Source organism: Drosophila virilis, chromosome 2, assembly GCF_030788295.1.
Source record: "Drosophila virilis strain 15010-1051.87 chromosome 2, Dvir_AGI_RSII-ME, whole genome shotgun sequence".
NCBI lineage: Eukaryota > Metazoa > Arthropoda > Insecta > Diptera > Drosophilidae > Drosophila > Drosophila virilis.
Window position 1 is genome coordinate 4,800,978 of NC_091544.1, and position 22,307 is coordinate 4,823,284.

The window sequence follows — 22,307 nt, forward strand, 5'->3', positions numbered from 1 at the left end:
TACAAAATGTAATCGATAGATGTCATTTATAGACGCTGCGCCCGGGCTTACAAATCGGAACTCCATTTATTTTACTTTAATAATAATTATTAATAAATTATTATAATTAATTTATAATAATTCACAATGCGTTTTATTTAGTTTGTTGTGAAGTGGTTTTTCATTTGTGTGTGTGTGTGTGTGTGTGTGTGTTTTCAAACAAAAACTAAAATAAAATAAAAAGTGGGAAAAAAAAGAACGAAACATACGCCAGCTAATTTTAAGCCCTCTCCTCCTCATCCTCCTCGGGTAGCTCCTTGGGCTCTGCCTCGGCATCACTGTCTGCCGCAGACACCACAACATCCACACTGCTGTCCGCCAGCATGAGCGCCTTTTTTGGGCTGGGCTCGTTGCTGTCCGCCTCAGCAATGGCCGTAGTTGAGCCAGCGGTTGGCACTGGATTGGCCACGCCACCGACGGCCTCATCGTCGTCATCATCGTTGGTTGTAGATTCGGGCTGTACACTGACTGCGCACGGTTCAGATGCAATGCCATTTTTGGCTTCCACCACGGCACACTCGTCGGGATGCGTCAGCTTGCGCTTGGCAATGCGTTCACTTAACGCTTTGTGCACCTGTGCAATGTCTGCGGGTCGGCCCATGGCCAAGAAGATCTTAACGGTGCCCGTGTTATCCATAGCAGTGAGACGTAGTGATTTCTGGCTAGCGCGTTCGGCCACCATTGCTGCCCAGACTTTAGTGTTAACCAGCAGGCGCAAGTTGCCCGATGTGCGGAACACGACGCGCGAACAATCACGTTCATCCTTGGCATCGTTTAGACGCAGACTGCCACGTCCACGCTCCTCCCAGTTGCTGCTGACAAATGCGAACAGCTTGCAGCTAACATCGGCAATATTGATTTCGTTTTCCTCGCCGGTAAAGGTCTCTACCTCCTCGTATTTGCGTTTCTGGGCACGGCTCTCCTCGTACTCCCGCGCCACCTCGTTGAGGCTCTTCGCTTCGGACGTGTCCTTGTTGTTGTCTGTGGATTGGGCAGCCTTCTGAATGACGCTAGAAAACAGAAGCTGCGATGAGGTCGCTTCCGCCGTGCCCGACGATGCAGCTTCTGCATTCGATTCTGTGCTTACGTTTTCCTGCAATAAATTTCGCATATATATTTTTTTTAACAGATTAGACATATCGCAACTTACACCCACGACCCGCTCGTGCACGTTCTGACCGAAAATAAATCCACTTGTCTGAACACGCGGCAAAGTGGTTTTGGCCGCTGCAAATATGTTGGAACGTTCGATGCCATTGTTGCGCAGCATTGACAGCGGATCCGGCCGCTCATCAATCTCATCGTCATCTTTATCAATATTCTCTGTGGACTCCACCACTTGGGCGGCCGCTTCATCTTCCTCTTCCTTCTGCTCACGTAAAAACGGATTGCCCACAATGCCATCCTCATCAGTCTTCTCGTTTCCGCCGGCTAACGCTGTGGAGCTATTGTTGCTGTTGGTATTGCTATGAGCCGTACCCAATACTGAGCTGTCACCCAGCACAGCTGGCCGCAAGACGGCTCCACCTAGCCGCGATGCTTTTAATGTAAAACCGCCTCTGAAGCAATTGGCTTCAAGCGACGCCTCTACAAAATACATGAACAAGGAATATATTGAATTTGACTTTGGCTTTACTTTGGCTGATTTGTGCACAGACAAAGTCACATAGAACATGTGTCAGATAACCAAGTGCACGACTAAAAATGTATTTTGGTTTGGGTAGCGCACTTACCATTATTTTCGGACATGGCAATCGAAATTTATGTTTATGATTTATAGTTTGGCAAAAATTTTTTACAAGAAAAAAGCGTTCTCCTCAAGCCTAAAACAGTCTTGTAAAACGCCTGACTATCGATATACTGATAGCATTGTGCTCATTTTAACACCGATAATATTTGATAATTTTACAGCACACTTATCTGTCAAACTCGGCAAAGGCTGGAAAAAAACACGAAAATTTACAAGTCATCGACTAAAAAGGCAAAGCAAAGAAACCAGCTAGCCACAGCAAAAGTTTTATTTAAGCAAGTTTATTAACAGAGCAAATTGACGAAAAATGGCCCAAACACTTGAGGATAAATCAATATGGGAAGATGGCGAGGAGTCGCTGGGCGAAGAGGTGCTGCGTATGTCCACTGATGAGATTGTGAGCAGGACTCGCCTGATGGACAACGAAATTAAAATAATGAAAAGCGAAGTAATGCGGATCACACACGAGATTCAGGCGCAAAACGAGAAAATCAAAGACAACACGGAAAAGATCAAGGTAAATAATACAAATAAATTAATTTGCAACCAAAAATTGTAGCGTTTACGAATATCTGTTTTAGGTTAACAAAACTCTGCCGTATCTGGTGTCCAATGTCATTGAGTTACTGGATGTTGATCCGCAAGAAGAGGAAGACGATGGCTCTGTTACCGTGCTGGACAATCAGCGCAAGGGAAAATGTGCCGTTATCAAAACATCAACGCGTCAGGCGTATTTCTTGCCAGTCATTGGCCTAGTCGATGCCGAGAAACTCAAACCGGGCGACCTGGTTGGCGTCAACAAGGACTCTTATCTGATTCTGGAAACTCTGCCAGCTGAGTATGATGCTCGTGTTAAAGCTATGGAAGTCGATGAGCGTCCCACAGAGCAGTACTCCGATATTGGTGGCCTGGATAAACAGATCCAGGAGCTCATTGAAGCCGTGGTGTTGCCCATGACACACAAGGAAAAATTCAAGAATCTGGGAATTCATCCACCAAAAGGTTAGTACTAATGCACTACACTAAGAGTGGTCAACTACAACTTTATCCATAGGTGTTCTATTGTACGGCCCACCCGGAACTGGCAAGACCCTGCTCGCCCGTGCTTGCGCCGCCCAAACAAAGTCCACTTTCCTGAAGCTGGCCGGTCCGCAGCTGGTCCAAATGTTTATTGGTGATGGCGCCAAGCTAGTGCGCGATGCCTTTGCGCTGGCCAAGGAGAAAGCACCCGCCATCATTTTCATTGATGAATTGGATGCCATTGGCACAAAACGTTTCGATTCGGAGAAGGCTGGTGATCGTGAGGTGCAGCGTACCATGTTGGAGCTGCTGAATCAATTGGACGGTTTTAGCTCGACTGCGGATATTAAGGTGATTGCTGCTACGAATCGTGTTGATATTCTTGATCCCGCCCTGTTGCGCTCCGGCCGATTGGATCGTAAAATTGAGTTCCCACATCCGAACGAAGAGGCACGTGCGCGCATTATGCAAATCCACTCACGTAAAATGAATGTCAGCAACGATGTTAACTTTGAGGAGCTATCCCGTTCAACAGACGATTTCAATGGCGCCCAGTGCAAGGCAGTGTGCGTAGAGGCGGGCATGATTGCCCTGCGCCGCTCTGCCACATCGGTTACGCATGAGGACTTCATGGACGCCATCATGGAGGTGCAGTCTAAAAAGAAAGCTAATCTTAACTACTATGCCTAGGCCTAAACTTCGCAAATTAAATTTACATGTAATCTTGCAAACGCGTCAACAATAAAACAGATAATATATTAACACATTAACAAGAAAAGAAGAACATTGGTTTCTGGCCAAATTTATCGTTAGGAATCGTATCGCATGGATAAGCAGTTTTATCAGTACAACACATATATATTTTTTTGAGTAAGATATTTCTGACTTTTAAATATCTAAAAATTCAATTCAGAAATAATAAAAAATAGATGATAAATATTTACATGGTCACTAATTAAACTAGGGATGATTAACCAATTCGTTAAGACTAATCAGTGGGATCGAGTGTGTTGCTGCTGCTGCTCGTCCCTGCGGATGAGCTGGCTGTTGTTGGGCTGGACGAGTCGCCGCTAGAAGCCGTTGCAGTCAATGCAGTTGTGGATGCGGATGCTACTTCTGCAGCGGCTGTTGCAGCAGTCGAAGCTGCTGCTGTCGCTGAAGCTCCAACGGACGCTGGTGGAGCCGCTGGAGTTGCATTAACGGCAACAGCTGCTATATCATTAGCTGGCGGCTGTGGGGGCTGTGCAGGCTGCTCGGGCTGTTGGAATGGTCGTCTAGTATACATTATAATGCCCAGTAGTAAGGTCAGTATGGTGATCATATATAAATCCCAATTGGCAGCGATGTTTTCATCCATATAAAAGATGAATCTGTATGGCGACTAAGTACAATAGATTAGAGTGGGCCGCGTTATATGGCAAATTTGAATATCTTACTTGCTTTATTGATTCAATCTTGGCTAGCATCTGAAGCTTGAAGAGCGCAATGGCTACAGGAACTTTGGCATCCGAATTCGTTTCGGCTGCCAAATCATATAATCTCTTGGCCAAATGCCAATCCTTCTTCATGCCCAGGCCCTGCTCGTGCATATAGCCCAAATTAAACATGGCCTGCGCATTGTACTGTTGATCTGAAGCTTTCCTAATCATCAAATTAAAAAACAAAACTATTAAAATCTCCCGCAATGGTTGATTTAAGATTTACGCACCTATAAAGAGCTGCAGCAGTTTCAAAATCCGTCTTTGTTCCCCAGCCATAATAGTAGTAATCGCCCAGCTTAACCTGGGCCGCCGAATAGCCCTGGCCGGCAGCTCGTTTCCAGTAGTAAAATGCGCGTATCAATTCCTCGTGACGATCATTAAACACATGCACCTCCTCGCGATCTAGCAGAAAAGCTGCATTGCTTTGGGCCACCTCGTAGCCCACTTCAGCCATTAGGGAGTATTGCATGTAGGCCTCATCGATGCGATTCTGCTTGTAGTCACTGTAGGCGTGCATTAATCTACTGCTCCAGCGACCACGTTCCGCCACGTTTTTAAAGAACTGTAATATGCAATAAACATTTTACAATTAAAGCAATAGATTATATCGCCAGATCTCCAAGAGAAGTATCTTGACACCTGAATAATTATCGTATGCTATCAATTAGCTGTGGAACCTACCTCAACGGCAGCTGGGCAGGAACGCAGCATGCCCATTCCGTATGCATGCATAATGCCCAAATTGTAGTATGCCAAAACATGGCCCGACTGTGTGGCCAAGTTGAAATACTTAAGCGCCAGTTTGTAGTCCGTCTTGACGCCATTGCCAGCTGGAATTAAATCGTAAATGAATCAATCTTTATAATTTTCAATAATTAACTACGAGGTAAAGTTACAGTGTGGTTGGCAGCAAAAGATATTCATAGAAATGATTAGCAGATGCCTACACAAACATTTTTGCATAGAAAAACTCAACTTCTGGCCGATCTTCAGATATAGTTGCTAGGATTGCTGATAAGATTGCTCGTATGGCTAATAAAGTTTCCTCAAGATAAATTCAAACACAAAACAGCTTTTCATGCAAGAAATATTAATATGAAACATTTGTCCGATCCCGCAGGAACGCAGAAACCAGGTCAAGTCTAATCAAGATAATCTCAAACATAGTCCATAAAAACAGACAGACAGGCGGGCATGGCTACATGCCAACTCAACCGGATTGATGTTTCATTTCATGAAAAAACTATAATGGTGCTTTAGAGTATAAAATTTCTGAATAACTTACTAAAGTACATGGTGCCTAGTTGGAGTTGACCATCAACCCAGCCTTGGTCAGCAGCCTGTGTGAAATACGACAAAGCCTTGATAGAATCTTTGGGCACACCAAGACCCTTTAGATACATGAGTCCCAGACCGCTCTGGCCCACCGGATCACCCATTTCGGATGCCTTGGAGAAGTACTGTCAATCAAAAGGAAAATTACGGTTAATTTACATTTAAAATAGCTTTTAAGATAGTCTTCTGACTCACCTTGAAGGCCGTTTCGTTATCCGCCTTGATTTGCTCACTTCCCTCCAGATAGAGCTTGCCCAGAAAGGCAAAACCGATGGCATTGCCTGCATTGGCAGCAAGCGTAAAATATTCCAATGCCTTCTGATGATCCTGCTGAATAGCCTTGCCGCCCTGGTAGTACAACTGGCCCAAGCCCACCTGGGACTGCACGTCGCCCTTGTCAGCCAGCAGCTGATAGTAGTCAACAATTTCAGTCTCGTGGCTGCCTGGGTTCTCTAACTCATCCAACAGCCGGACTCGATGCACCACCGGTCCATTCGCAAACGTTATTTTGGAAGCTACCTTCTTGGCCACACGCTTATATTGAATCAACGCCTTCTCGCAGCTGGTAGGAACATTGATACCGTACAAATAGCGATATCCCAAGGCCATTTGGGCGAGCGTATTGTCGCCAAGAGCTGCCAGCGTATAGTGCAGTAGAGCTAGCGGTTGGCTGACATTCTTGCCACCCACACCCGCTGAGTACAAAAAGCCAAGACCCATGTGAGCTTCAGCTACGCCTTCGTTTGCCAAGCTCTCGAACTCGTCGGCGGCGTGGTGGAAATCAAATGCCATCCAATGACCCAAGAGAACGGCCCAGGCCAGTTCGGCGCGTGCCTTAAGATGATTGAATGCGGCCGCCTTTCGCAACAGTGTGAATGCAACGCGTTTATCAGTGCGCGGCTTGGACAGCATTTCCATGGCGTTCTCGTAAAGGCTTTGAGCTGTAAGTTAAATATTGCAATAAACTGGAACGCTTGTGCTTTTGAATTACTAACCCTCCATCTGCTCGGGAGTCAGCTCGACAACTTCCGCGGGAGTTTGGCTTGCTTCAATTTTTTCGATTTGAGCCTTCAGTTTTTGCTGTTTCATTAGACTGTCGTTCCATAGGCGCTCGAACAATGCAGCTGGCATTACTTTGGTGCGTGGCGCGAATTCCTTGTCCTTGTCCTTAAGCTTGGCCGCTTTGCGGTCGTTGCTGCCTGGTGCTGTTGCTGACGAGGATAGGTCGACGGGTGGAGCTTTAGCGTCTTTCTCGGCTGTCGTTATCTCGTCGGCTTCAGTTTTGCTCTGACTATGTGGCTCCGTGGAGGTAACGGCCTCGGGCTCTGAAATTGCTGTCGTGCTGGCGCTTTCGGAGAGTGGACCCTGCAGCTCCGCCCGCAAGAGGTGGCTGCACTGAACCAGCAGGAGCATCGAAATGCACATTATGCTTGGCAGTCTCATCATATGGAACGTGTCTCTGTCTTTGCCGCAAAAAAGATAAGCGATAAATATACTAAAAATTTTGGTAGTCTTTTCTTGCCCCTTTAGGTCTGACGTGTTGTGTTATTTACTTTTTCTTTTGTGCACACACTGATTGTTTTTTCACCGTTTGATAGGGCTTAGTGCTTCCAGTCCAGTTTATCGCTGGCACATTTTATACCAGTGCAATTGGTTTAATTGTTGTCCTATTTGCCCCTCGACAGCTTTAGTAATTTTCACACGTAAGATTAAAGAACCTTTCATTTGTTGCAACAATAATTACTGCCCAGTGTTGTGAACGACGCAATGGCAGAGATGAGCAACAATGTGATTTTAAATCGGCAACCTGTCACAGCTGTCATTTGTGTTCATGAGTTTTTATATATTAAATGCAATCAAAATTAATTTTTATCCCAAATTTATAGTTAACCCTTGCGTGAGTAAACAACCCATTAAACTGTAAGCCCAATTCTCACACAAGCTGCGCGTAGAAAATAGTACGCAGTCCCTTTTCATATAAAACAATGTAAGCGTGATTTTAATAGATATGTTAGTATTTGTGCATGTTAATACTTGTGCGCGATAGCTGCTATGTTATCTCTAAGAACAGTGACTGATTAACCGATATGCTCACCTCAGTGAGCCAGTGTTAGGAAACATCGTGAAATAAGCTTTGCGTGTTTTTGTTGTTCCATTTCATAATGCAAATGCCTGAAACAGCAGCGCGAAAATTAGAGTGATAATTCGTGAATATACTAATTAATATACGAGGAAGCATTGTTAGGGTGTGACTCATTGTTCTTTTGAACCGGAGAAGCTCGAAAAAACGGCATGGAGATGAGTGTAAGTTACGACGGCAGTGGCTGCAAGCCAGCCCCTGGCACTGCGCTCAACAACATCAATGAAACCAGTTCCAAGCCGCGCTCCAAGCGACTCAGACAGTCACGCATTAAATTATTCATGCTTAACTTCGTTAGCTGGTGAAAGTTTACAGCTGTTGCAGTCTCCGTACTCTACACCCGAAAACGTAGAGCGTCAATTATTAATCCCACACCTCTCCTTACCCACCTGTGTATCAATTAAAGGCGGCTATGCTTGCTCGTGTGTCCTTTTATCCGACGCTGCTCTACAATGTGCTTATGGAAAAGGCAACGGCAAGGAATTGGTACGATCGCATTGATGAGAATGTTATACTTGGAGCGCTGCCCTTTCGAAGCCAAGCAAATGACGTAAGTTACGCGACTCGCGACCAAACAAACTTTACAAATAAATAAATAAAAATAAATCCAACAACGTAAAAAAATTCTTTGTCTCAACAGTTAATCGAAAAGGAAAACATGAAAGCTGTCGTGTCAATGAACGAAGACTACGAGCTTACCGCGTTTTCGAACGACTCGCCCAAGTGGAAGGCCCTTGGCATTGAGTTCCTACAACTAGCTACCACTGACATATTCGAATCACCCAACCAGGAGAAGCTCTACCATGGCGTCGAGTTTATTAATCGCTTTTTGCCATTGTCCAAGCGCATACCCAAAATAAACTCGTCGCAATATGCCGAAAATGTTGGTTCGGTCTATGTACACTGCAAGGCAGGACGCACACGTAGCGCCACCTTGGTGGGCTGCTATCTTATGCTGGTACGTACAAGATCTCGTGCTTTGTTGCGTCAAAGCTTTTGTTTAATTGTTTGCATTATTTCTTTTTAGAAAAACGGTTGGACCCCAGATCAAGCTGTGGAGCACATGCGTCAATGTCGACCGCATATCTTGCTGCACACCAAACAATGGGACGCGCTTAGAATATTTTATGCAAATAACGTAGAGGCCAAGTCATGACCCAATCCTGATAACAGCCGTTGAAAGTTTATTAAATACGTAACGTTATGGTGCCAGTTTCTGATTTTGATACCATTACCAAAAACTAATTAGTGCTTTTTCAATGTAAAACGATGTTCTTTTAAATACAATTTTGTTAATATACGAGTTACAAGTTACTTTTATTTATTGCTAATGACTATAAAGCAATCGTCGAGTCGCTGTACACAATTTAGTTAACGGGTTGGCCCTACTCCGCTAGGCAATTAAGCTTTGTTTTCGGAATCCTTGCCCTTGATGGCCCAAAAACGTTTAATGCCATTGGCCAGGCCGATATCATTCTTGATGAAGTAAAAGAGGCCGCCCAATGTGGCCACTGAAATTATGATAAGGGCAATGTGAGCTACTTTTGGTAAAACATTGCCCACGACACCTGGACGCAGGTAGTCGACAATCATAGCTTCAACGCCCCTGTAAAATGAATTTTGGCTGTTTTAATTGCATCCCAAACTGGCCTCGAATTGTTCATCTTACCAATGGGTGTGAATAACCACAGAGATGGCCAATAGCGCGTCCAGCACCTGGGAAGGGGCGGCAAAAGCTGCAGGAATAACAGCCAACAGTCCAACAGACACCAAGCGCTCAAGGGTCCACAAGCCTGTGTGGTTACCGGAAGCCGAAGCCATTCGGGGAGCGCTCACTGAAATCTGTCGCATCGCCAGAGGCTGAAATGTGGGATTAACCAATTGAATAAAAACCACATGATTGATTCTCAAATAAATACCGCTACTTGCTTGGCCAGCACAATAGGCTTTGTCAGCGCTTGGCGTTGCGTGTTGGCCACAATTGTCGAGTAGGCCTTCAGCGGCGACAGACGCACGGATTTAATAAGGCTTGCAGCTGTCGGTATGCGAAACGACAAGGTTATATAATAAAAAAAATTGTCGTATAAAATGCGTAAATTTACAGTTAACCATTGTCATTACCATTGCTACGTCCAACGCCACGCAGTAGCACAGAAGACAACATGTTTATTATTTTGTAGAATCGAAAATTTTGAACAAAATATAAAAACACTTATTGGCTTGAACAACCACAGCCGACTTTTACTAAATTTTACAGCACTGGAAATTTCTATGTCTACTATTTATCGATGGGGCGATAGCTATCGGTATATAGATTTATCGGTTCCGCCCAATGTATGTATGTTTGAAACAAAATATTTTGAAATCATATATTAAAATGTATTAATAAAAATAGGGATGGATACAGTAATATTTATTTAGCTGTAGGCGTTTGTACAAAAACATTTGAGATTCTTTTGTGGACGGAATGCAAAATTGATGCATAATAATGAGTTGTAAAAGCTCCAATTATGTGTGCACTTATAAACTAATCATAGATATTTTGAACAAATTCCGTTAATTTCATTGAATTTTTGAGGCACATTATTAGATATTTCTAGAAGGCACTTTTCGGCTCGGATATGATGGATGGTACTGAAAAAATTATTCTAAACTTCTTAAGCGACTAAATACCTGGCTAGTATAAAAATTGCGCTGATGGCACAAACGACCGGCGCACTAATAAGGGAAGCCAAACGATTTGCGCCGGCCTTGTAAAAGTCCCAATCAAACACAATATTCGAAGCATCCGATGGTCTCCAAGGATTCAAACCATCGTCGAAATACATTGGACAGTCGTCGCGCTCACGTTCGTACTCAACGGCATCAATGGCGACTGCAGCGCCTTCGGAATGATTCCATGAGGTCACGTCTTGGTTAAGTTTGCAGAATGCGCCCACGGCCTGGGACATGAGGACACGGTTAAGATCGGCACGTTGATAGACCCAACAACGGTATTTGGATAGCGGATCCAAATCATCGTAGGTAATTAAATATGATTTTAGATTTTCCTTCCAAAAGCCAATACATTTCATGCGGTAATCTGGATCACTGTAGATATCAACGGGTCGGCCCAAATGATCCACGGACAAACAATAGTTCTCATCAACAGCTAATTCCTTTTGGTCTGTATCGCAAACTGATAAATCAGATATGTTTTGCTTGCAGTGGATATCGGGACGCGGACTCAGGGTAACGCCACCAAGAATTCTGAAAATTTATAATTGAATAAGGTACATATTTCTAATAAAAGTAAAGGTAATTGCCAACCTTGTTCTAAAGGGATGCTCGCCTCTTTGTGTGAAATTGAACTTGCCAGCGACTGGACAACGGACAGGAACCGGATTTTTCGCCAAGAACAAATCATATTTCCAAGCCTCTGAATTGGGAAATTGTACCCAAGAGCAGACTGTGCTGAAATCATCCTTGATGACAGCTAAGCCCTTGCGATAGCGTATAATATTGTGATGTCTGGGCATAAAGTCAAAGCAAACGTAATCCTTTTGGCAACCATCGACAGTGAGACGCGCCATCATAACACGATTGCCCCGACGCTCGCGACATACGTAAATTGTCTTACGGTATCGTGCTCTATCCGGATAATATGTCTCATTTATGTGCGTCTCACTGATAGACACATCGGCATCAATGTTAGCCGTGTTCACCCATTCGCCAGAGAAATTCTGCGGTAGCGTACAGCCGGGCTCAACAAATTCCGCCTTAACTGGGGTAAGCTTAAGACGCTCTGGCGAGTTTTCTGGCGTTTTGAGTGTGTTGCACTCGGCAGTGATGGAGACACCCACATAGAGATCATCATCACGATTCTTAAGGAAGCAACGGTATTTTTCATCCTTACGCGATTCCTTTGTATTGGCAACAGCAAAATAATGATTTTTTCCCACAAACCAATCGCCCAAGCAGCTAAACTCAACGGTGCCGCTGAAGGTGCCCTCCATGCCCTCGCACTTCTGATAAGTGATGTTGAACTTTTGATTCTGTATAAGAAACTGTGTTCCAGCCGTTTGACAAGATTGGATTCGAGCATCTGGCTTATTGCACACGCCCGTAAAACGGAATCGATTCTATAAACAGACGTTAATTGTAATTGATTAATTAGAAAATTCAATTACGTGTTAATCACGTGCTAATCTTGCCTGATATGTAAAATGCCAAACGCCCTCGAGCGACGAGCGACAATTGATTGGCACAAAGTTTTCATTGAACAGCGTAATCTGCTGCTGATCATCTTTAATGCCCTTGCAGACGTTTTCAACGGTGGGCTCCTGGCCAGGAGGCAGACCCACACATGGTCCCTCGAATTTCTCGAATATGTTCAATGTGCGTATTATCGTACGCACGCAGTGATAACAGTTAACGGAGCGCTCCTTAAACACAAACGAGTACTCATCGCCGCGGTGTTTCTGGTAGTTGATGCAATAGCCACGCGTGGACATGGAGGTCGCATCGATGATCGTTTGGGTGGGCAAGCCGACCTCCCATGAAAACCACGAGCCCTGCAGAATCTTGGGTATAATGCAGTTGCGCTGCTCGAGCTCATTGTATTGTGCGTGCGCTGTAATTAAAATTTGGGCAGTGCCGAAATTATTCAATTCTCAATGAATCACAATGAAGCCTCGCTTTGAGGCTTGGGTGTGGCATTAGCTCAAGTCACTGTACTAACCCACGCTCGAGACGCCTAAGAGGCAGATGAAATTAAGATATTTGTTCATATTAAAATCGCTTAATGTAGATACTTTTATGTGAACATTTTTTAACAGAACACAACCACTAAGCAATTGAAATTAAAACACAACTTGAGCAAAGAAAACACGCAACAAACAAATTTACCAACTACTACGCACACGTTTTACAGCACTGTAGACGCAACACTGAATTTTACAGCACTGCACGCATGTTCAACTAGTTCTAATCGATTTATTTCATACTTTCAGTTGAAATTCAAATTGCATTGGTTGCATAGTCAGGCTCTGTTCTGAGATCAAAACTCAAATTTTTCCGCAGACACATTATCTGACTATTGATTCGTTCTTAACCGCTTTATGTTGTAATAAAAATGTCTGGCTGATTACAGAAATCACAACTTAACAATACAATTGTGCTAAATTTAATGCCGTCTGGTGCGCCTAATGCGAGCATCGACAGCTCCGACTGCTCCGACAGCTATCTGTAGCATTCCAATTGTCGCACGCTCAACGACCCGAACGCCCCCGCCAATAATGACTAACACACAATCACACACACAAATCTGTTTGAAATGCACTTTAAACTGTTTTCATCATTCCATGAGCATCCAGAATGTTTTCAGATAAAAACGATTTCTGGCTATCAAATGATTCACGCCTGCATCTATGGAGTCCCTAGTTTTATTGGGCTACTATAGGAATCCGTTTCTGATTGCACTTTGGAACTTATTCAACTTTCTACAAATGGCATGTTGTTGATAAGTGTAGTCTAGGTACACACTTTTGTGTGCGGATCGCGTCGTGCTTATCACTGGGCGGTAAAGGTCACTCCGTGCATGACGAGCCCGTCGTCCGGAATGTCTATTAAGCGGTCAGTGCAAATTTGGCGCAGTCTTAATTCGAAGCCCGTTTAAAAGGGACGTGCGCTCTTACAGTCTCTTGAAAACTTAACTTAAACCCATTGCGGGACACTTAGCAATAATCCAATACTCCGGTTTATATTGCCAATCGCAATCAGATGGGTTAGTAGGCAGCGGTTATATCTGATCGAGTGGATGTTTAACGTGGGTCTAATCCTTTAAAGCAGCTGCAACAATGGGCAGTGGCCTGCATATGGAAGCCATTGATCGCATAACATCTATTCCTTTGGTGGAGTCAAGCGTTAAGCGTGTCGAGCACATCTACGACAAAGTCAAGAATAACAATCGCCTCTTCAGCTGGTACTTTGAGACGGCCGAGGCGACAATTAGTGCCGCCTACGATACGGTCCAGCCCGCTGTCAAGCTCTTCGAGATGCCCATCAAGCGACTGGACAATATGATGTGCAAGAGCCTGGATATACTGGAGCAGCGCATACCGTTGGTCTATCTGCCGCCCGAGATGGTAAGTAGAGCTGCGGCCCCATATATACGCCAATGTGGCATTAGATCCGCTTACATAGGCCATCATATTGTGTTTAAAGATGTATTGGAATACCAAGGAGTATATGTCGGATCATCTGGTGCGGCCCGTGCTCAAGCGTGCGGATTCAGTCAAACAAATTGGAAATGCGGTGCTCGAGAGTCCACTGACAACATACGCAGCAGATCGTATTGATGGCGCCTTCACAGCTGGCGACAAATTCGTTGACAAATATCTGGTTCCCATACGCATAGACCAGGATCAGACGGACGGTGAGTGCAAGTCTTAATATATATGTGTTCCTAGCTGACGGCATGCAGCTCGTGGTTTATTTTTAAAATCCGTCGTCAGGCTTCATGTTAAACAAAAAAAAAAAAAAACTGGCGTCCAGCGAGGTTATCAATTTGTGCTCCACATGAGTTTCGAATCTATTTGATTTTCATTTTGTCGCTTGCCTAAGCGGCGGCAAACAAGTCATGCGATAAGCCGCGGCTCAACCTTATGAAAAAGAAATGAAAAAAAAAAAAAAACAACATTTAAAGAAAAACCTAGGTATATCATTTTGAAATTATTTTTAATTTACTGCACAGCAGCGCCCCATGATGATGATAACGAGCCGCCAGCAGGCGCAGCGTCCGACGAAAGGGGCGCCATTAAAGCAATTCATCACGGTCAACGCTTCTCTCGCAAGCTCAAACGCCGCCTCACACAAAGAACCCTCGCCGAGGCGCGGGCCCTCAAGAAACAAAGCAAGGAAGCAATCCATGTGCTCATCTACGCAGCCGAATTGGTAAGTCGATTTCATAAGCAAGTTACAGTTAGTTGAGCGCGTCTCGTGCTTACTTTTGTGATACGGGGGAAATTTCGTGCGTGTCACGACTTGCGCTAAGCACGACTTTAACATAGAACCGAAAGCTTAACATAATAATAACAATAATACCAATAAAATAATAAATATTTGCACAAATTTAATTCCAATATCGAAACTGAAAATGATTATAATAGATTTCAGAATGTAACTTATTTTATTTAGAAACTTTATTTAAATTTAATTGAATTCCCAAATTCCCAGATTGCCACAGATCCAAAGCAGGCGATGCAAAAGGCCAAAGAATTGTGGGGCTACTTGAGTGCGGACGAGCCGGAAAATCAAGCCCGTCCCGTGACCCTGGAACAGTTAATCGTGCTGCTGACGCGCGAGTCGGCCAGAAGAGTTGTCCACCTGGTCAACTTCAGCGCCAATGTTGCCTCAAATATACCCAAGTGAGTGACCAAGGACAATGGGCAGTGAGCCCACACATAAACATATTTAATAAACAATTTCAATAATAGACATTTGGCACACACAACCACGGAGGTTGTGCATCGCATAATATACATAAACAATCGCATAATCACCATATCTCGCCTGGATAAGTTCAAGAGCATATCCAAAGAGGAAGCCGAATCTCTGCTGAAGCGCATGGTCGCCTTCTATGGCAACCTGCAAGGGCTCACCAATGGTTATCTGGTAAATATATTGACTATTCCGACTACGATTGTAATTTGCAATGCAATCTATTTAAAGGAACGTGTCGCGAGCTTTCTGTCCGGACGTATCGAAGCCGAGAAGGTGACGGGCAGCGAGAGCAATACGGTCAGCAGATCCTCGAGGCGACGACAGGAGGCAAACAATTTCTCGCCGGCACATAATAATATAAATGGAGTCTATTGAGAAATCGAGTTTTTTATTGCTGTCGTATTTTTGTTTCTAATCATAGAGTTTTGCTTTTGCTTTCATATTCGTACTAGTTAAACAGTTTTATTTGTTACATAGTGCATAAATCTAAGATTAAATTCATTTAAATAAATGCTCCTTATAGTATTTCAATTCTGCTATGCTGTCCATAATATCGTCCAAGCTGCGGTGAGCGAGTTTCTTCTGTGCAGCTGCTTGAATAACTCTCGGATGCCATCTGGTCGCCAGCTCCTTCACAGTTGAAACATCTATGATACGATAATGTAAATATTCATCGACGGCTGGATAAAATTTTCGTATAAACAAGCGATCCATATAAATTGAGTTGCCGGCCAACGGGCACTTTTTTTCGGGTATGTATTGCTTGAGAAACGACAAGATAATGTTCTCCGCCAGCTCGGGTGTTACGTCCGACTCTTTACATTTGTCGATCAGGCCGGATTCATTGTGATGCTTAATGCACCATTCGTTCATGTTGTTGTAGACTTGTGGCGGATGACGGATGGCGAAACATAGACACTCTGCTTTGATATTTAGTTGCTTGTCTGTTATAATACAAGCAACTTCCAGTATCTGATCTTTATCAATACTTAGTCCGGTCATTTCCAAATCCATCCAAACTATGTCCGATTGATCGCCAACGGTACTTTTGCACGTGCTCATTTTTATCACTTGAGTATGGCCAAGCGCGGGTATATGCCTACTTTGAGAGTGAATAACACTACTGAATAAGGTACACAGGCGATTTAATACAAAAATCATTGATACAAATATGAAATTTATGTTTTCTACTGGCCTTACGACTTATCAATTGAGAAGTGACCAGTTTTCTGAACTTAGGGAAATTTTAACAGCATAGCAACAGCTGTTTGTTGCTCAACACTGGGGGAGTCATTCTGTGAGTTATGTTGCACCTAGTATCTAAATGTAATTAGCTTTGTTTAATTATGATGTTCAATATAATTAATAATATAATATTTTTGCCACAATGAAGTACTTTTGGCAAATATGAGCAACAAAAACTTACATACAAAAACCACTGGCTTAACATAACATTTTTTGCAGCACTGCACAGCACTGCAATTGGAATAGTTGATAACACTGGCTGGACCTTGTGCGTTTTCTCCACATAAAACAAACGATTATAAAAAAAAAGAAAACAAACATAGCTGAAACAAAAACACAAAATGTCCTCCTCAACGTTAAGAGATCAGCCCGGAACTTCAAAAGAATCGTTTGAGGACTTCTACACAGAAGTAAGTTGAGTGGTGGTAACAATGCCGTGCCAGCGCCAAAGCCAAAGCCAGCGCAAACGGCTGCGGCAGAGGCCCTTCCAAAGATAGCAAAAATTGAATTTCATTATACACATAAATAAACGATTTTGTGACTATTTTCGCAGGTGAAAGAAATTGAAAAACGCGATTCAGTACTAACTCCTACTCAACAAATTGATCGTTTACTTCGTCCAGGTTCCACATACTTCAATCTTAATCCTTTCGAGGTGCTGCAGATTGAGCCCGACGTCGAGGTGGCCGACATAAAAAAACGCTATCGCACCCTGTCCATACTGGTACATCCAGACAAGAACCACGATAACCAGGAGCGCGCCCAAATGGCATTCGATATAGTTTCTCGCGCCTGGAAAATATTGGAGAACGACCTAACGCGCAAAAAGTGTTTGGAGGTGTACGAGGAGGCCAAGGGACGTACAGATCATATGGTAAACATACATTAGCCTTGATGTAGTCTTAAAGTCAAGCATATCATTTTGTTTATAGATTGCCGAAAAGCGTAAAAAACTCAAAAAGGAGGGCAGATCCTTTGAGCCCATACCAGAAGACGATCCTGTCAAATATAAACATGCCATATATGTTATGGTTATGAAACTGTTTGCCGACATGGAACGTCGAAGGCAAAAGCTTGATCAGCGCGACCAGGAGGAACGCAAGCGAAAGCGGGAAACGGAAATCGAGGAGGAGGAGCGTGTCAAAGCGGATCGCGAGTGGCAGCAAAACTTTGAGGAATCTCGTCAAAGCCGCGTAAATAGCTGGCACGACTTTCAATCCGGCGCTGGCAAATCAAAGAAAACAAAGAAACAGAAACATATGACGGGCATGATGGTACCGCCAAAGTTTAAGCCGGAGACACGATGAAGTTCGCTTGTGCTTGTCGCCTGCGTCGCGTTATTCTACACATATATTTTTACATTTTTATAAGTATCCTTTGGAATTGTAATTGACATGATTCGTAATTTATAGTTTTAGGAAAAACAATCCTGTGTTTCATCTGTTCACCCAATTTCTTTTTGTGGCCTACATTTTAGAGTTCCGTGTATAAACTGGCTGTGAATACAATATCACGCTTTATGGCCGCGGAGGCCTCTTCCATTTTGGACTGCAGGCCAGGATTGCCTATCCTAATGGCGGCAGTTTTAACATCACGCAGCGTTTCGTCCAGTTGCTGGATGCAGCGCACAATGATGCCCTCCTGCACCTCGGTCAGCTTCATAATCTCAGCAAAAGGCTGCCGAAAACGAAAGCGAGTTGATGAAAAGCTTTTAAGGGATCAAGTTGGCACTCACCTTGTTTTTGGCCCACTCATAGACAACCTCGAGCAGTCCAAAGTTTAAATTATTCTCTGCCTCGATTGCCGCTTGACAGCGCTGCTCCTCGGCCAAGATGGTGTCATTGATTTGCTCGAAGGCGGCGACGCATTTCTTAAGTGGCTCTGGAATAACAGGTTCGCCTTGGATTTTGGCCTGAAACACCAGACCCGACAATAGCGCAGCTATTTCCGCCGGCTCCAGATCGTTGAACATATTGCAGAGTATCAGCTCGGTAATTAACAGCTCATTCTGGCCCATCTCGCAGGCGACCTTGCCCTTGAGCGTCACCTCGTTAAGCTCATCAATATAATTAAGGGCGCGCAAAACCTGCAGCTTGTTGCAGTAATCCGGATACAGGGTTAAATTCTTGGCCGAGTTCTTGAAGCGCAGCTCTTCAATGTGAATCTCCAGCACACGCCGCTCGTACACCTTGGCGAACTCCTGCTCAAAGCCGGCAATGTTGGTGTGTGGCAGCACATCGCCCACCTGGCGTGCCAGATGATCCACATAGTTCAACATGGCCACTTCGCTGTCTGCATTTACATTAATCTCCTTGGACATGTTAACGTATTTGATGCTCTCCGGATTGGCATTGTACGCCTCGTTAAGCTGATGCAGCTCTGTGACGGCTTTGACAACTGTGGCACCAGGTGGCGCATCCTTAAACCGCTCCAATTGCCGCTGTTCCCAGTTGCGTATGATGACATCGGCATCCACTTTGATTGTTGACTTTGTAATGGTTAATATATCGATGGCTCTAATGTCCAGCACGGTGTGTCCGCCAATGCCCTCCGGATGGAAGAACTTGTGCTGTGGCGTCAGCGAGAGAATTTTGTAGTAGAGCTCGCCACGATTGACGTTGTCGCTGTCATTGCTTTTGAATTGATGGTCCAGCACGAGCACCTTGTAGACGGTGTCCTTACCCAGGACGGACTTAACATTCAGCAATATCGCTAGCTTGTTATAGTGCTTACCCTGGGTGATGACAATGACGCGTCCTACTTTCAATTCCTTTTGGATTTTCGGCTGGGTTACAATAAATTTCTGGAAAAAAGGCAAGAGAGTTAACACTTTATTCGATAAGTAGTGTCAGCTACAGACCATTATGCGATGCTTCTCCTTCCAGTACTCCACGGATTTGTCATAGAAATAGATCAGCGGCTGCAAGTGCTCACCCAAGGTGGGCAGCATGGCGAACTTGTCCTCGGCCAGTTGCAGCAGCTTCTGCTGTGTAGGTAGCTGCAGTTTCTGGTTGAATTCCTTAAAGCTGAACTGCATAATGTCCTCCACCTTGATGCTTTCGATGCGTAGGCACGTCAGGATGACGGCGTAACGAAGAATAAATTGTGACTGCAGCTTCTCGGGCAAGCCGAGGATCATGGGACGCAGTTCCATGGAGGGCGGCACACTTGCCTTGCACATCAAGATGACGGTGCCGTTTTCATCGTGACCACGTCGTCCGGCACGTCCGGCCATCTGTATGTACTCGCCCGGCTTAAGATTGCGCATCTCCATGCCATCGAACTTCATGTGCGAGTCGAAGATGACCGTACGGGCCGGCATGTTGACACCCATGGCAAAGGTTTCGGTAGCAAAGAGAAGCTTGACCAGACCGTTCTGGAAGAGCATCTCGACAATCTCCTTAAGTATGGGCAATATGCCGCTGTGATGGACACCAATGCCCCGCTCCAGTGCGTCCTTCAGTGCCAGCACCTGGGGTATAGTGCGATCGGGTGGCTTCAGCTTCGCCAAGCATTGCAGGAAGAACTTTTGCACGGCTCCCTTCTCCACTGCCGTATTGAGATCCACGGATTGCAGCGAAGCCACATTAGCATCGCAACGATTGCGGGACAGGGTGAAGGCCACCACGGGCATTTTGTTGTTGCGCTTAAGAAAATCAATCAGACCAATCCATGTGCACTGATCCTGCTTGCTGCTGACATAGTTTTTGGGACCGCCCGCTTTAGATTTGCTCTGCATCTCCTTCTTGCGCTCCACAGCCTTCTCGTAGTTGCCCTGCAGGAATTTGCCCTGGGCATCGACCAACAAAAAGATGTCATCACGGCTCTTGCCACCGGCGCCAGTGTAGAGGTAATGCATCAATGGGACTGGACGCTTCAGCGTGCTAATCACGTACACCTTTCGCTTCTTGGTGCTACCCACCCAATCGGCCAGCTCCATGGTATTGGGCACCGTAGCGCTAAGCATGATAATATTCACATGATCTGGCAGCAATATGATGACCTCCTCCCAGACGTGGCCGCGCTCGGGATTGTTAATATAGTGCACCTCGTCAAATATGACGTACTCCAGGTCACGGGTTATGTCGCTGCCGCAGTAGAGCATGGAGCGTAATATCTCGGTGGTCATGATCAGGCACGAGGCGGTTGGCTCGATTTGCAGATCGCCCGTGATTAGGCCCACGTCCTTGAAGGTTTTGCGAAAGTCGCGATATTTTTGATTGGACAGCGCCTTAATGGGCGACGTGTATATGGTGCGGGTCAGATCCCGCTTGGACAGAGCGATGGCATACTCGGCGACGACGGTCTTTCCCGCGGATGTGTGCGCCGCGACGAAAACATACTGGCGCTGCTCCAGCTTGAGAATGGCCTGCTTTTGGAATACATCGAGTTCGAAGGGAAACTCCATGGCCGGGCAGGGTATTTGCTCCTTGAAATTGTTAATCGGCTGGCTGATGTCCACCATTTCCGCCCAATCGCTGCTGAAGCTTTTCGTTGTGGTCGATATATTCAGCACCGGCTGCAGATCTGCGTTCATAATCTCGTCATCCACATCCTTGAACTCTGCCGGAAATTGCAGATCTCGCTGTGGTGCCTTTGTGCTGTTGGCTTCGCTGTCGCTGCGCGTCATCTGCAGCCACTGTTGCACGTCCAGGTCGTGCTCCAAATTCTCCAGCAGATCCACATTGCTGGCGGTGGCAACCGGCTCCTCGGGCTTTTTGGCTTCTGAGAAATCGTGACCGCTGACAAAGCCCGGCGGCACCGTTAGCAGTTTGTCACCCAACTCAAAGTTGTCCACGTCCAGCTTGGCAATCTCCGGTGGCGGCTCCTTGGCGTCAAAGCCGCCCGGCCAGAAGGGATAGTTCATGTGCGAGCCTCGCGTCATTTCCTCCAACAGACCTGGCTCACGCTGCATGGACATCGAGTTATTGGCATTGGCGCCCACATCCTCCACATCGACCTCGACAAACTCGAGTATTTCGCCAGTCACAAAATCTCGACGTGGAACCAGCCTTGTGCTTCCCGGGCATTTGGGAATGTGCAACAGGCGCATTTCATTGAACTTGCGCGGCAGCACATCGGGCAGCGGATCATGAATGGATATATCTGGATAAAGTATGTAATTGCGCAGCTTCTCAAGATTGTCCTCGCCGCGAATGGCATCCATTGTGCATCTGCTTGGAATCTAATTTTTAATATTTACACAGAGCGACAAATGAGAGCAAATAAGAGATGTGCATACAAACATACAAACAACTGTTCTGTGCTCAGTGAGACCATGCTATGCGACTAAATTTAATAAAAATACTTTTATAAAAAAAATACCAGCTATGCTGTATAAATATGTGCCTAAACAAAGGATTTCTTGAAACTTCATCGTGGGAACTTTAGACTTGAATTGAGAAGCCAATCGAAAGAGGAATAAATAATAAATAATAATAAGACGTAGCTCTAAGTAACTCGCTTTAATTCACAAATATACATAGATATGTTTGATTCTGTTATGCCTCAAGCACAAACAAATGCCAATAAAATACTAAACAAGCAACGATCATGTTGCAATCATACAGTCATACATGTATGGACTGTCATATCGCATAAGTTCTATGATTTTTGTATGACTGAAATGTTGCATACGCTGCCCACAACTTGTTGCAGCTGCCAAACATATCTTTTTATCAGATTTGCTTTGTATAGAGAAATAAATAACTATCAAAGATAATTTTTTAAGTTGGAGTGATGAAATTGGAATTAATTTATCGATCCTATATTTACGACTGACTGCAATGGCTAAGCATTCCATAAGAGTCAATAT

The 22,307-nt window shown here is 44.8% G+C and overlaps 10 protein-coding genes across 23 annotated transcripts; 4 read left to right on the forward strand and 6 right to left on the reverse strand.

Moving 5' to 3' along the window:
• Positions 1 to 9: 9 nt before the first annotated feature.
• Positions 10 to 1,894, reverse strand: RanBP3 (ran-binding protein 3). Its single transcript, XM_002054783.4, has 3 exons — positions 1,773 to 1,894; positions 1,190 to 1,626; positions 10 to 1,132 (listed from the first exon to the last, which is right to left on the reverse strand). The coding sequence occupies exons 1-3, from the start codon at positions 1,786 to 1,788 to the stop codon at positions 260 to 262; spliced, it is 1,326 nt and encodes a 441-aa protein (XP_002054819.1). The 5' UTR covers positions 1,789 to 1,894; the 3' UTR covers positions 10 to 259.
• Positions 1,888 to 3,752, forward strand: Rpt5 (26S proteasome regulatory subunit Rpt5). 2 transcript variants are annotated; one of them, XM_015171354.3, is made up of 4 exons: positions 1,888 to 2,020; positions 2,081 to 2,306; positions 2,371 to 2,791; positions 2,844 to 3,752. In XM_015171354.3, the coding sequence occupies exons 2-4, from the start codon at positions 2,097 to 2,099 to the stop codon at positions 3,497 to 3,499; spliced, it is 1,287 nt and encodes a 428-aa protein (XP_015026840.1). In that variant the 5' UTR covers positions 1,888 to 2,020; positions 2,081 to 2,096; the 3' UTR covers positions 3,500 to 3,752. The 2 variants fall into 2 exon arrangements, with proteins under 2 accessions (XP_015026840.1, XP_002054818.1); XM_002054782.4 differs by having other exon boundaries at positions 1,959 to 2,306.
• On the reverse strand, positions 3,612 to 7,403 carry Hrd3 (HMG-coA reductase degradation 3). 4 transcript variants are annotated; one of them, XM_032439312.2, is made up of 8 exons: positions 7,179 to 7,403; positions 6,621 to 7,084; positions 5,821 to 6,566; positions 5,576 to 5,750; positions 4,972 to 5,120; positions 4,518 to 4,852; positions 4,246 to 4,450; positions 3,612 to 4,190 (listed from the first exon to the last, which is right to left on the reverse strand). In XM_032439312.2, exons 2-8 carry the CDS (start codon positions 7,069 to 7,071, stop codon positions 3,798 to 3,800), a joined length of 2,454 nt encoding a protein of 817 aa, XP_032295203.1. In that variant the 5' UTR covers positions 7,072 to 7,084; positions 7,179 to 7,403; the 3' UTR covers positions 3,612 to 3,797. The 4 variants fall into 4 exon arrangements, with proteins under 4 accessions (XP_032295203.1, XP_032295201.1, XP_032295202.1 ...); XM_032439310.2 differs by having other exon boundaries at positions 6,621 to 7,088; XM_032439311.2 differs by having other exon boundaries at positions 6,621 to 7,120.
• Positions 7,404 to 7,455: 52 nt separating this feature from the next.
• PTPMT1 (protein tyrosine phosphatase, mitochondrial 1) lies at positions 7,456 to 9,068 on the forward strand. Of its 2 annotated transcripts, none has more exons than XM_015171355.3 (4): positions 7,456 to 7,522; positions 8,172 to 8,315; positions 8,406 to 8,723; positions 8,793 to 9,068. In XM_015171355.3, the coding sequence occupies exons 1-4, from the start codon at positions 7,457 to 7,459 to the stop codon at positions 8,919 to 8,921; spliced, it is 657 nt and encodes a 218-aa protein (XP_015026841.1). In that variant the 5' UTR covers position 7,456; the 3' UTR covers positions 8,922 to 9,068. The 2 variants fall into 2 exon arrangements, with proteins under 2 accessions (XP_015026841.1, XP_002054816.1); XM_002054780.4 differs by lacking the exon at positions 7,456 to 7,522 and adding an exon at positions 7,749 to 7,929.
• SdhD (succinate dehydrogenase, subunit D) lies at positions 9,064 to 10,046 on the reverse strand. 2 transcript variants are annotated; one of them, XM_015172280.3, is made up of 4 exons: positions 9,887 to 10,046; positions 9,691 to 9,800; positions 9,435 to 9,625; positions 9,064 to 9,371 (listed from the first exon to the last, which is right to left on the reverse strand). In XM_015172280.3, the coding sequence occupies exons 1-4, from the start codon at positions 9,927 to 9,929 to the stop codon at positions 9,167 to 9,169; spliced, it is 549 nt and encodes a 182-aa protein (XP_015027766.1). In that variant the 5' UTR covers positions 9,930 to 10,046; the 3' UTR covers positions 9,064 to 9,166. The 2 variants fall into 2 exon arrangements, with proteins under 2 accessions (XP_015027766.1, XP_002054815.1); XM_002054779.4 differs by having other exon boundaries at positions 9,685 to 9,800; positions 9,887 to 10,045.
• Positions 10,047 to 10,157: 111 nt separating this feature from the next.
• On the reverse strand, positions 10,158 to 12,672 carry udt (protein undicht). The gene is made up of 4 exons (XM_002054778.4): positions 12,486 to 12,672; positions 11,959 to 12,377; positions 11,075 to 11,886; positions 10,158 to 11,014 (listed from the first exon to the last, which is right to left on the reverse strand). Exons 1-4 carry the CDS (start codon positions 12,532 to 12,534, stop codon positions 10,423 to 10,425), a joined length of 1,872 nt encoding a protein of 623 aa, XP_002054814.1. The 5' UTR covers positions 12,535 to 12,672; the 3' UTR covers positions 10,158 to 10,422.
• A 701-nt stretch (positions 12,673 to 13,373) lies between these two features.
• On the forward strand, positions 13,374 to 15,778 carry Lsd-1 (lipid storage droplet-1). Of its 6 annotated transcripts, none has more exons than XM_032439315.2 (7): positions 13,374 to 13,529; positions 13,595 to 13,890; positions 13,949 to 14,180; positions 14,499 to 14,698; positions 14,981 to 15,171; positions 15,241 to 15,418; positions 15,476 to 15,778. In XM_032439315.2, the coding sequence occupies exons 1-7, from the start codon at positions 13,526 to 13,528 to the stop codon at positions 15,620 to 15,622; spliced, it is 1,248 nt and encodes a 415-aa protein (XP_032295206.1). In that variant the 5' UTR covers positions 13,374 to 13,525; the 3' UTR covers positions 15,623 to 15,778. The 6 variants fall into 6 exon arrangements, with proteins under 6 accessions (XP_032295206.1, XP_002054813.2, XP_032295205.1 ...); XM_002054777.4 differs by having other exon boundaries at positions 13,970 to 14,180; positions 14,502 to 14,698; XM_032439314.2 differs by having other exon boundaries at positions 13,385 to 13,529; positions 13,592 to 13,890.
• On the reverse strand, positions 15,615 to 16,483 carry LOC6630778 (probable oligoribonuclease). The gene has a single exon (XM_002054776.4). The coding sequence runs from the start codon at positions 16,406 to 16,408 to the stop codon at positions 15,746 to 15,748; it is 663 nt and encodes a 220-aa protein (XP_002054812.2). The 5' UTR covers positions 16,409 to 16,483; the 3' UTR covers positions 15,615 to 15,745.
• Positions 15,857 to 17,919, forward strand: LOC6630777 (dnaJ homolog subfamily C member 8). 3 transcript variants are annotated; one of them, XM_002054775.4, is made up of 4 exons: positions 15,857 to 15,999; positions 16,712 to 16,902; positions 17,046 to 17,366; positions 17,425 to 17,919. In XM_002054775.4, exons 2-4 carry the CDS (start codon positions 16,834 to 16,836, stop codon positions 17,797 to 17,799), a joined length of 765 nt encoding a protein of 254 aa, XP_002054811.1. In that variant the 5' UTR covers positions 15,857 to 15,999; positions 16,712 to 16,833; the 3' UTR covers positions 17,800 to 17,919. The 3 variants fall into 3 exon arrangements, with proteins under 3 accessions (XP_002054811.1, XP_070063675.1, XP_032295210.1); XM_070207574.1 differs by lacking the exon at positions 15,857 to 15,999 and having other exon boundaries at positions 16,718 to 16,902; positions 17,116 to 17,366; XM_032439319.2 differs by lacking the exons at positions 15,857 to 15,999; positions 16,712 to 16,902 and adding an exon at positions 17,031 to 17,045 and having other exon boundaries at positions 17,116 to 17,366.
• tst (superkiller complex helicase subunit twister) lies at positions 17,844 to 22,181 on the reverse strand. The gene is made up of 3 exons (XM_002054774.4): positions 19,353 to 22,181; positions 18,228 to 19,295; positions 17,844 to 18,169 (listed from the first exon to the last, which is right to left on the reverse strand). Exons 1-3 carry the CDS (start codon positions 21,657 to 21,659, stop codon positions 17,966 to 17,968), a joined length of 3,579 nt encoding a protein of 1,192 aa, XP_002054810.1. The 5' UTR covers positions 21,660 to 22,181; the 3' UTR covers positions 17,844 to 17,965.
• Positions 22,182 to 22,307: the final 126 nt, after the last annotated feature.

Excerpts from the sequence above, each read along its gene's own strand:
- Rpt5 (XM_015171354.3), top strand. The coding sequence starts at position 2,097 with ATGGCCCAAACACTTGAGGATAAATCAATATGGGAAGATGGCGAGGAG. Across the intron at positions 2,307-2,370 it reads ACAACACGGAAAAGATCAAG|GTTAACAAAACTCTGCCGTA; the intron begins GTAAATAATACA and ends TATCTGTTTTAG. Across the intron at positions 2,792-2,843 it reads GGGAATTCATCCACCAAAAG|GTGTTCTATTGTACGGCCCA; the intron begins GTTAGTACTAAT and ends CTTTATCCATAG.
- SdhD (XM_002054779.4), bottom strand. The coding sequence starts at position 9,929 with ATGTTGTCTTCTGTGCTACTGCGTGGCGTTGGACGTAGCAATG. Across the intron at positions 9,626-9,684 it reads TGCTGGCCAAGCAAGTAGCG|CCTCTGGCGATGCGACAGAT; the intron begins GTATTTATTTGA and ends CCCACATTTCAG. Across the intron at positions 9,372-9,434 it reads GTGGTTATTCACACCCATTG|GGGCGTTGAAGCTATGATTG; the intron begins GTAAGATGAACA and ends TTCATTTTACAG.
- Hrd3 (XM_032439312.2), bottom strand. The coding sequence starts at position 7,071 with ATGATGAGACTGCCAAGCATAATGTGCATTTCGATGCTCCTGCTGGTT. Across the intron at positions 6,567-6,620 it reads GACTCCCGAGCAGATGGAGG|CTCAAAGCCTTTACGAGAAC; the intron begins GTTAGTAATTCA and ends TTTAACTTACAG. Across the intron at positions 4,853-4,971 it reads CCTGCCCAGCTGCCGTTGAG|TTCTTTAAAAACGTGGCGGA; the intron begins GTAGGTTCCACA and ends TGCATATTACAG.
- RanBP3 (XM_002054783.4), bottom strand. Across the intron at positions 1,133-1,189 it reads TGCACGAGCGGGTCGTGGGT|GAAAACGTAAGCACAGAATC; the intron begins GTAAGTTGCGAT and ends AATTTATTGCAG.
- tst (XM_002054774.4), bottom strand. The coding sequence starts at position 21,659 with ATGGATGCCATTCGCGGCGAGGACAATCTTGAGAAGCTGCGCAATTAC. Across the intron at positions 19,296-19,352 it reads AGGAGAAGCATCGCATAATG|AAATTTATTGTAACCCAGCC; the intron begins GTCTGTAGCTGA and ends CCTTTTTTCCAG. Across the intron at positions 18,170-18,227 it reads ATGAGTGGGCCAAAAACAAG|CCTTTTGCTGAGATTATGAA; the intron begins GTGAGTGCCAAC and ends CGTTTTCGGCAG.
- LOC6630777 (XM_002054775.4), top strand. The coding sequence starts at position 16,834 with ATGTCCTCCTCAACGTTAAGAGATCAGCCCGGAACTTCAAAAGAATCG. Across the intron at positions 16,903-17,045 it reads TTGAGGACTTCTACACAGAA|GTGAAAGAAATTGAAAAACG; the intron begins GTAAGTTGAGTG and ends CTATTTTCGCAG. Across the intron at positions 17,367-17,424 it reads AGGGACGTACAGATCATATG|ATTGCCGAAAAGCGTAAAAA; the intron begins GTAAACATACAT and ends TTTTGTTTATAG.
- LOC6630778 (XM_002054776.4), bottom strand. The coding sequence starts at position 16,408 with ATGATTTTTGTATTAAATCGCCTGTGTACCTTATTCAGTAGTGTTATT.
- udt (XM_002054778.4), bottom strand. The coding sequence starts at position 12,534 with ATGAACAAATATCTTAATTTCATCTGCCTCTTAGGCGTCTCGAGCGTG. Across the intron at positions 12,378-12,485 it reads CTTAGGCGTCTCGAGCGTGG|CGCACGCACAATACAATGAG; the intron begins GTTAGTACAGTG and ends TTTTAATTACAG. Across the intron at positions 11,887-11,958 it reads TTTGGCATTTTACATATCAG|AATCGATTCCGTTTTACGGG; the intron begins GCAAGATTAGCA and ends GTCTGTTTATAG.
- Lsd-1 (XM_032439314.2), top strand. Across the intron at positions 13,891-13,948 it reads TCTATCTGCCGCCCGAGATG|GCCATCATATTGTGTTTAAA; the intron begins GTAAGTAGAGCT and ends CCGCTTACATAG. Across the intron at positions 14,181-14,498 it reads AGACCAGGATCAGACGGACG|CAGCGCCCCATGATGATGAT; the intron begins GTGAGTGCAAGT and ends TTTACTGCACAG.
- PTPMT1 (XM_015171355.3), top strand. The coding sequence starts at position 7,457 with ATGAGTTTTTATATATTAAATGCAATCAAAATTAATTTTTATCCCAAA. Across the intron at positions 7,523-8,171 it reads AATTTATAGTTAACCCTTGC|GCGGCTATGCTTGCTCGTGT; the intron begins GTGAGTAAACAA and ends TATCAATTAAAG. Across the intron at positions 8,724-8,792 it reads TGGGCTGCTATCTTATGCTG|AAAAACGGTTGGACCCCAGA; the intron begins GTACGTACAAGA and ends ATTTCTTTTTAG.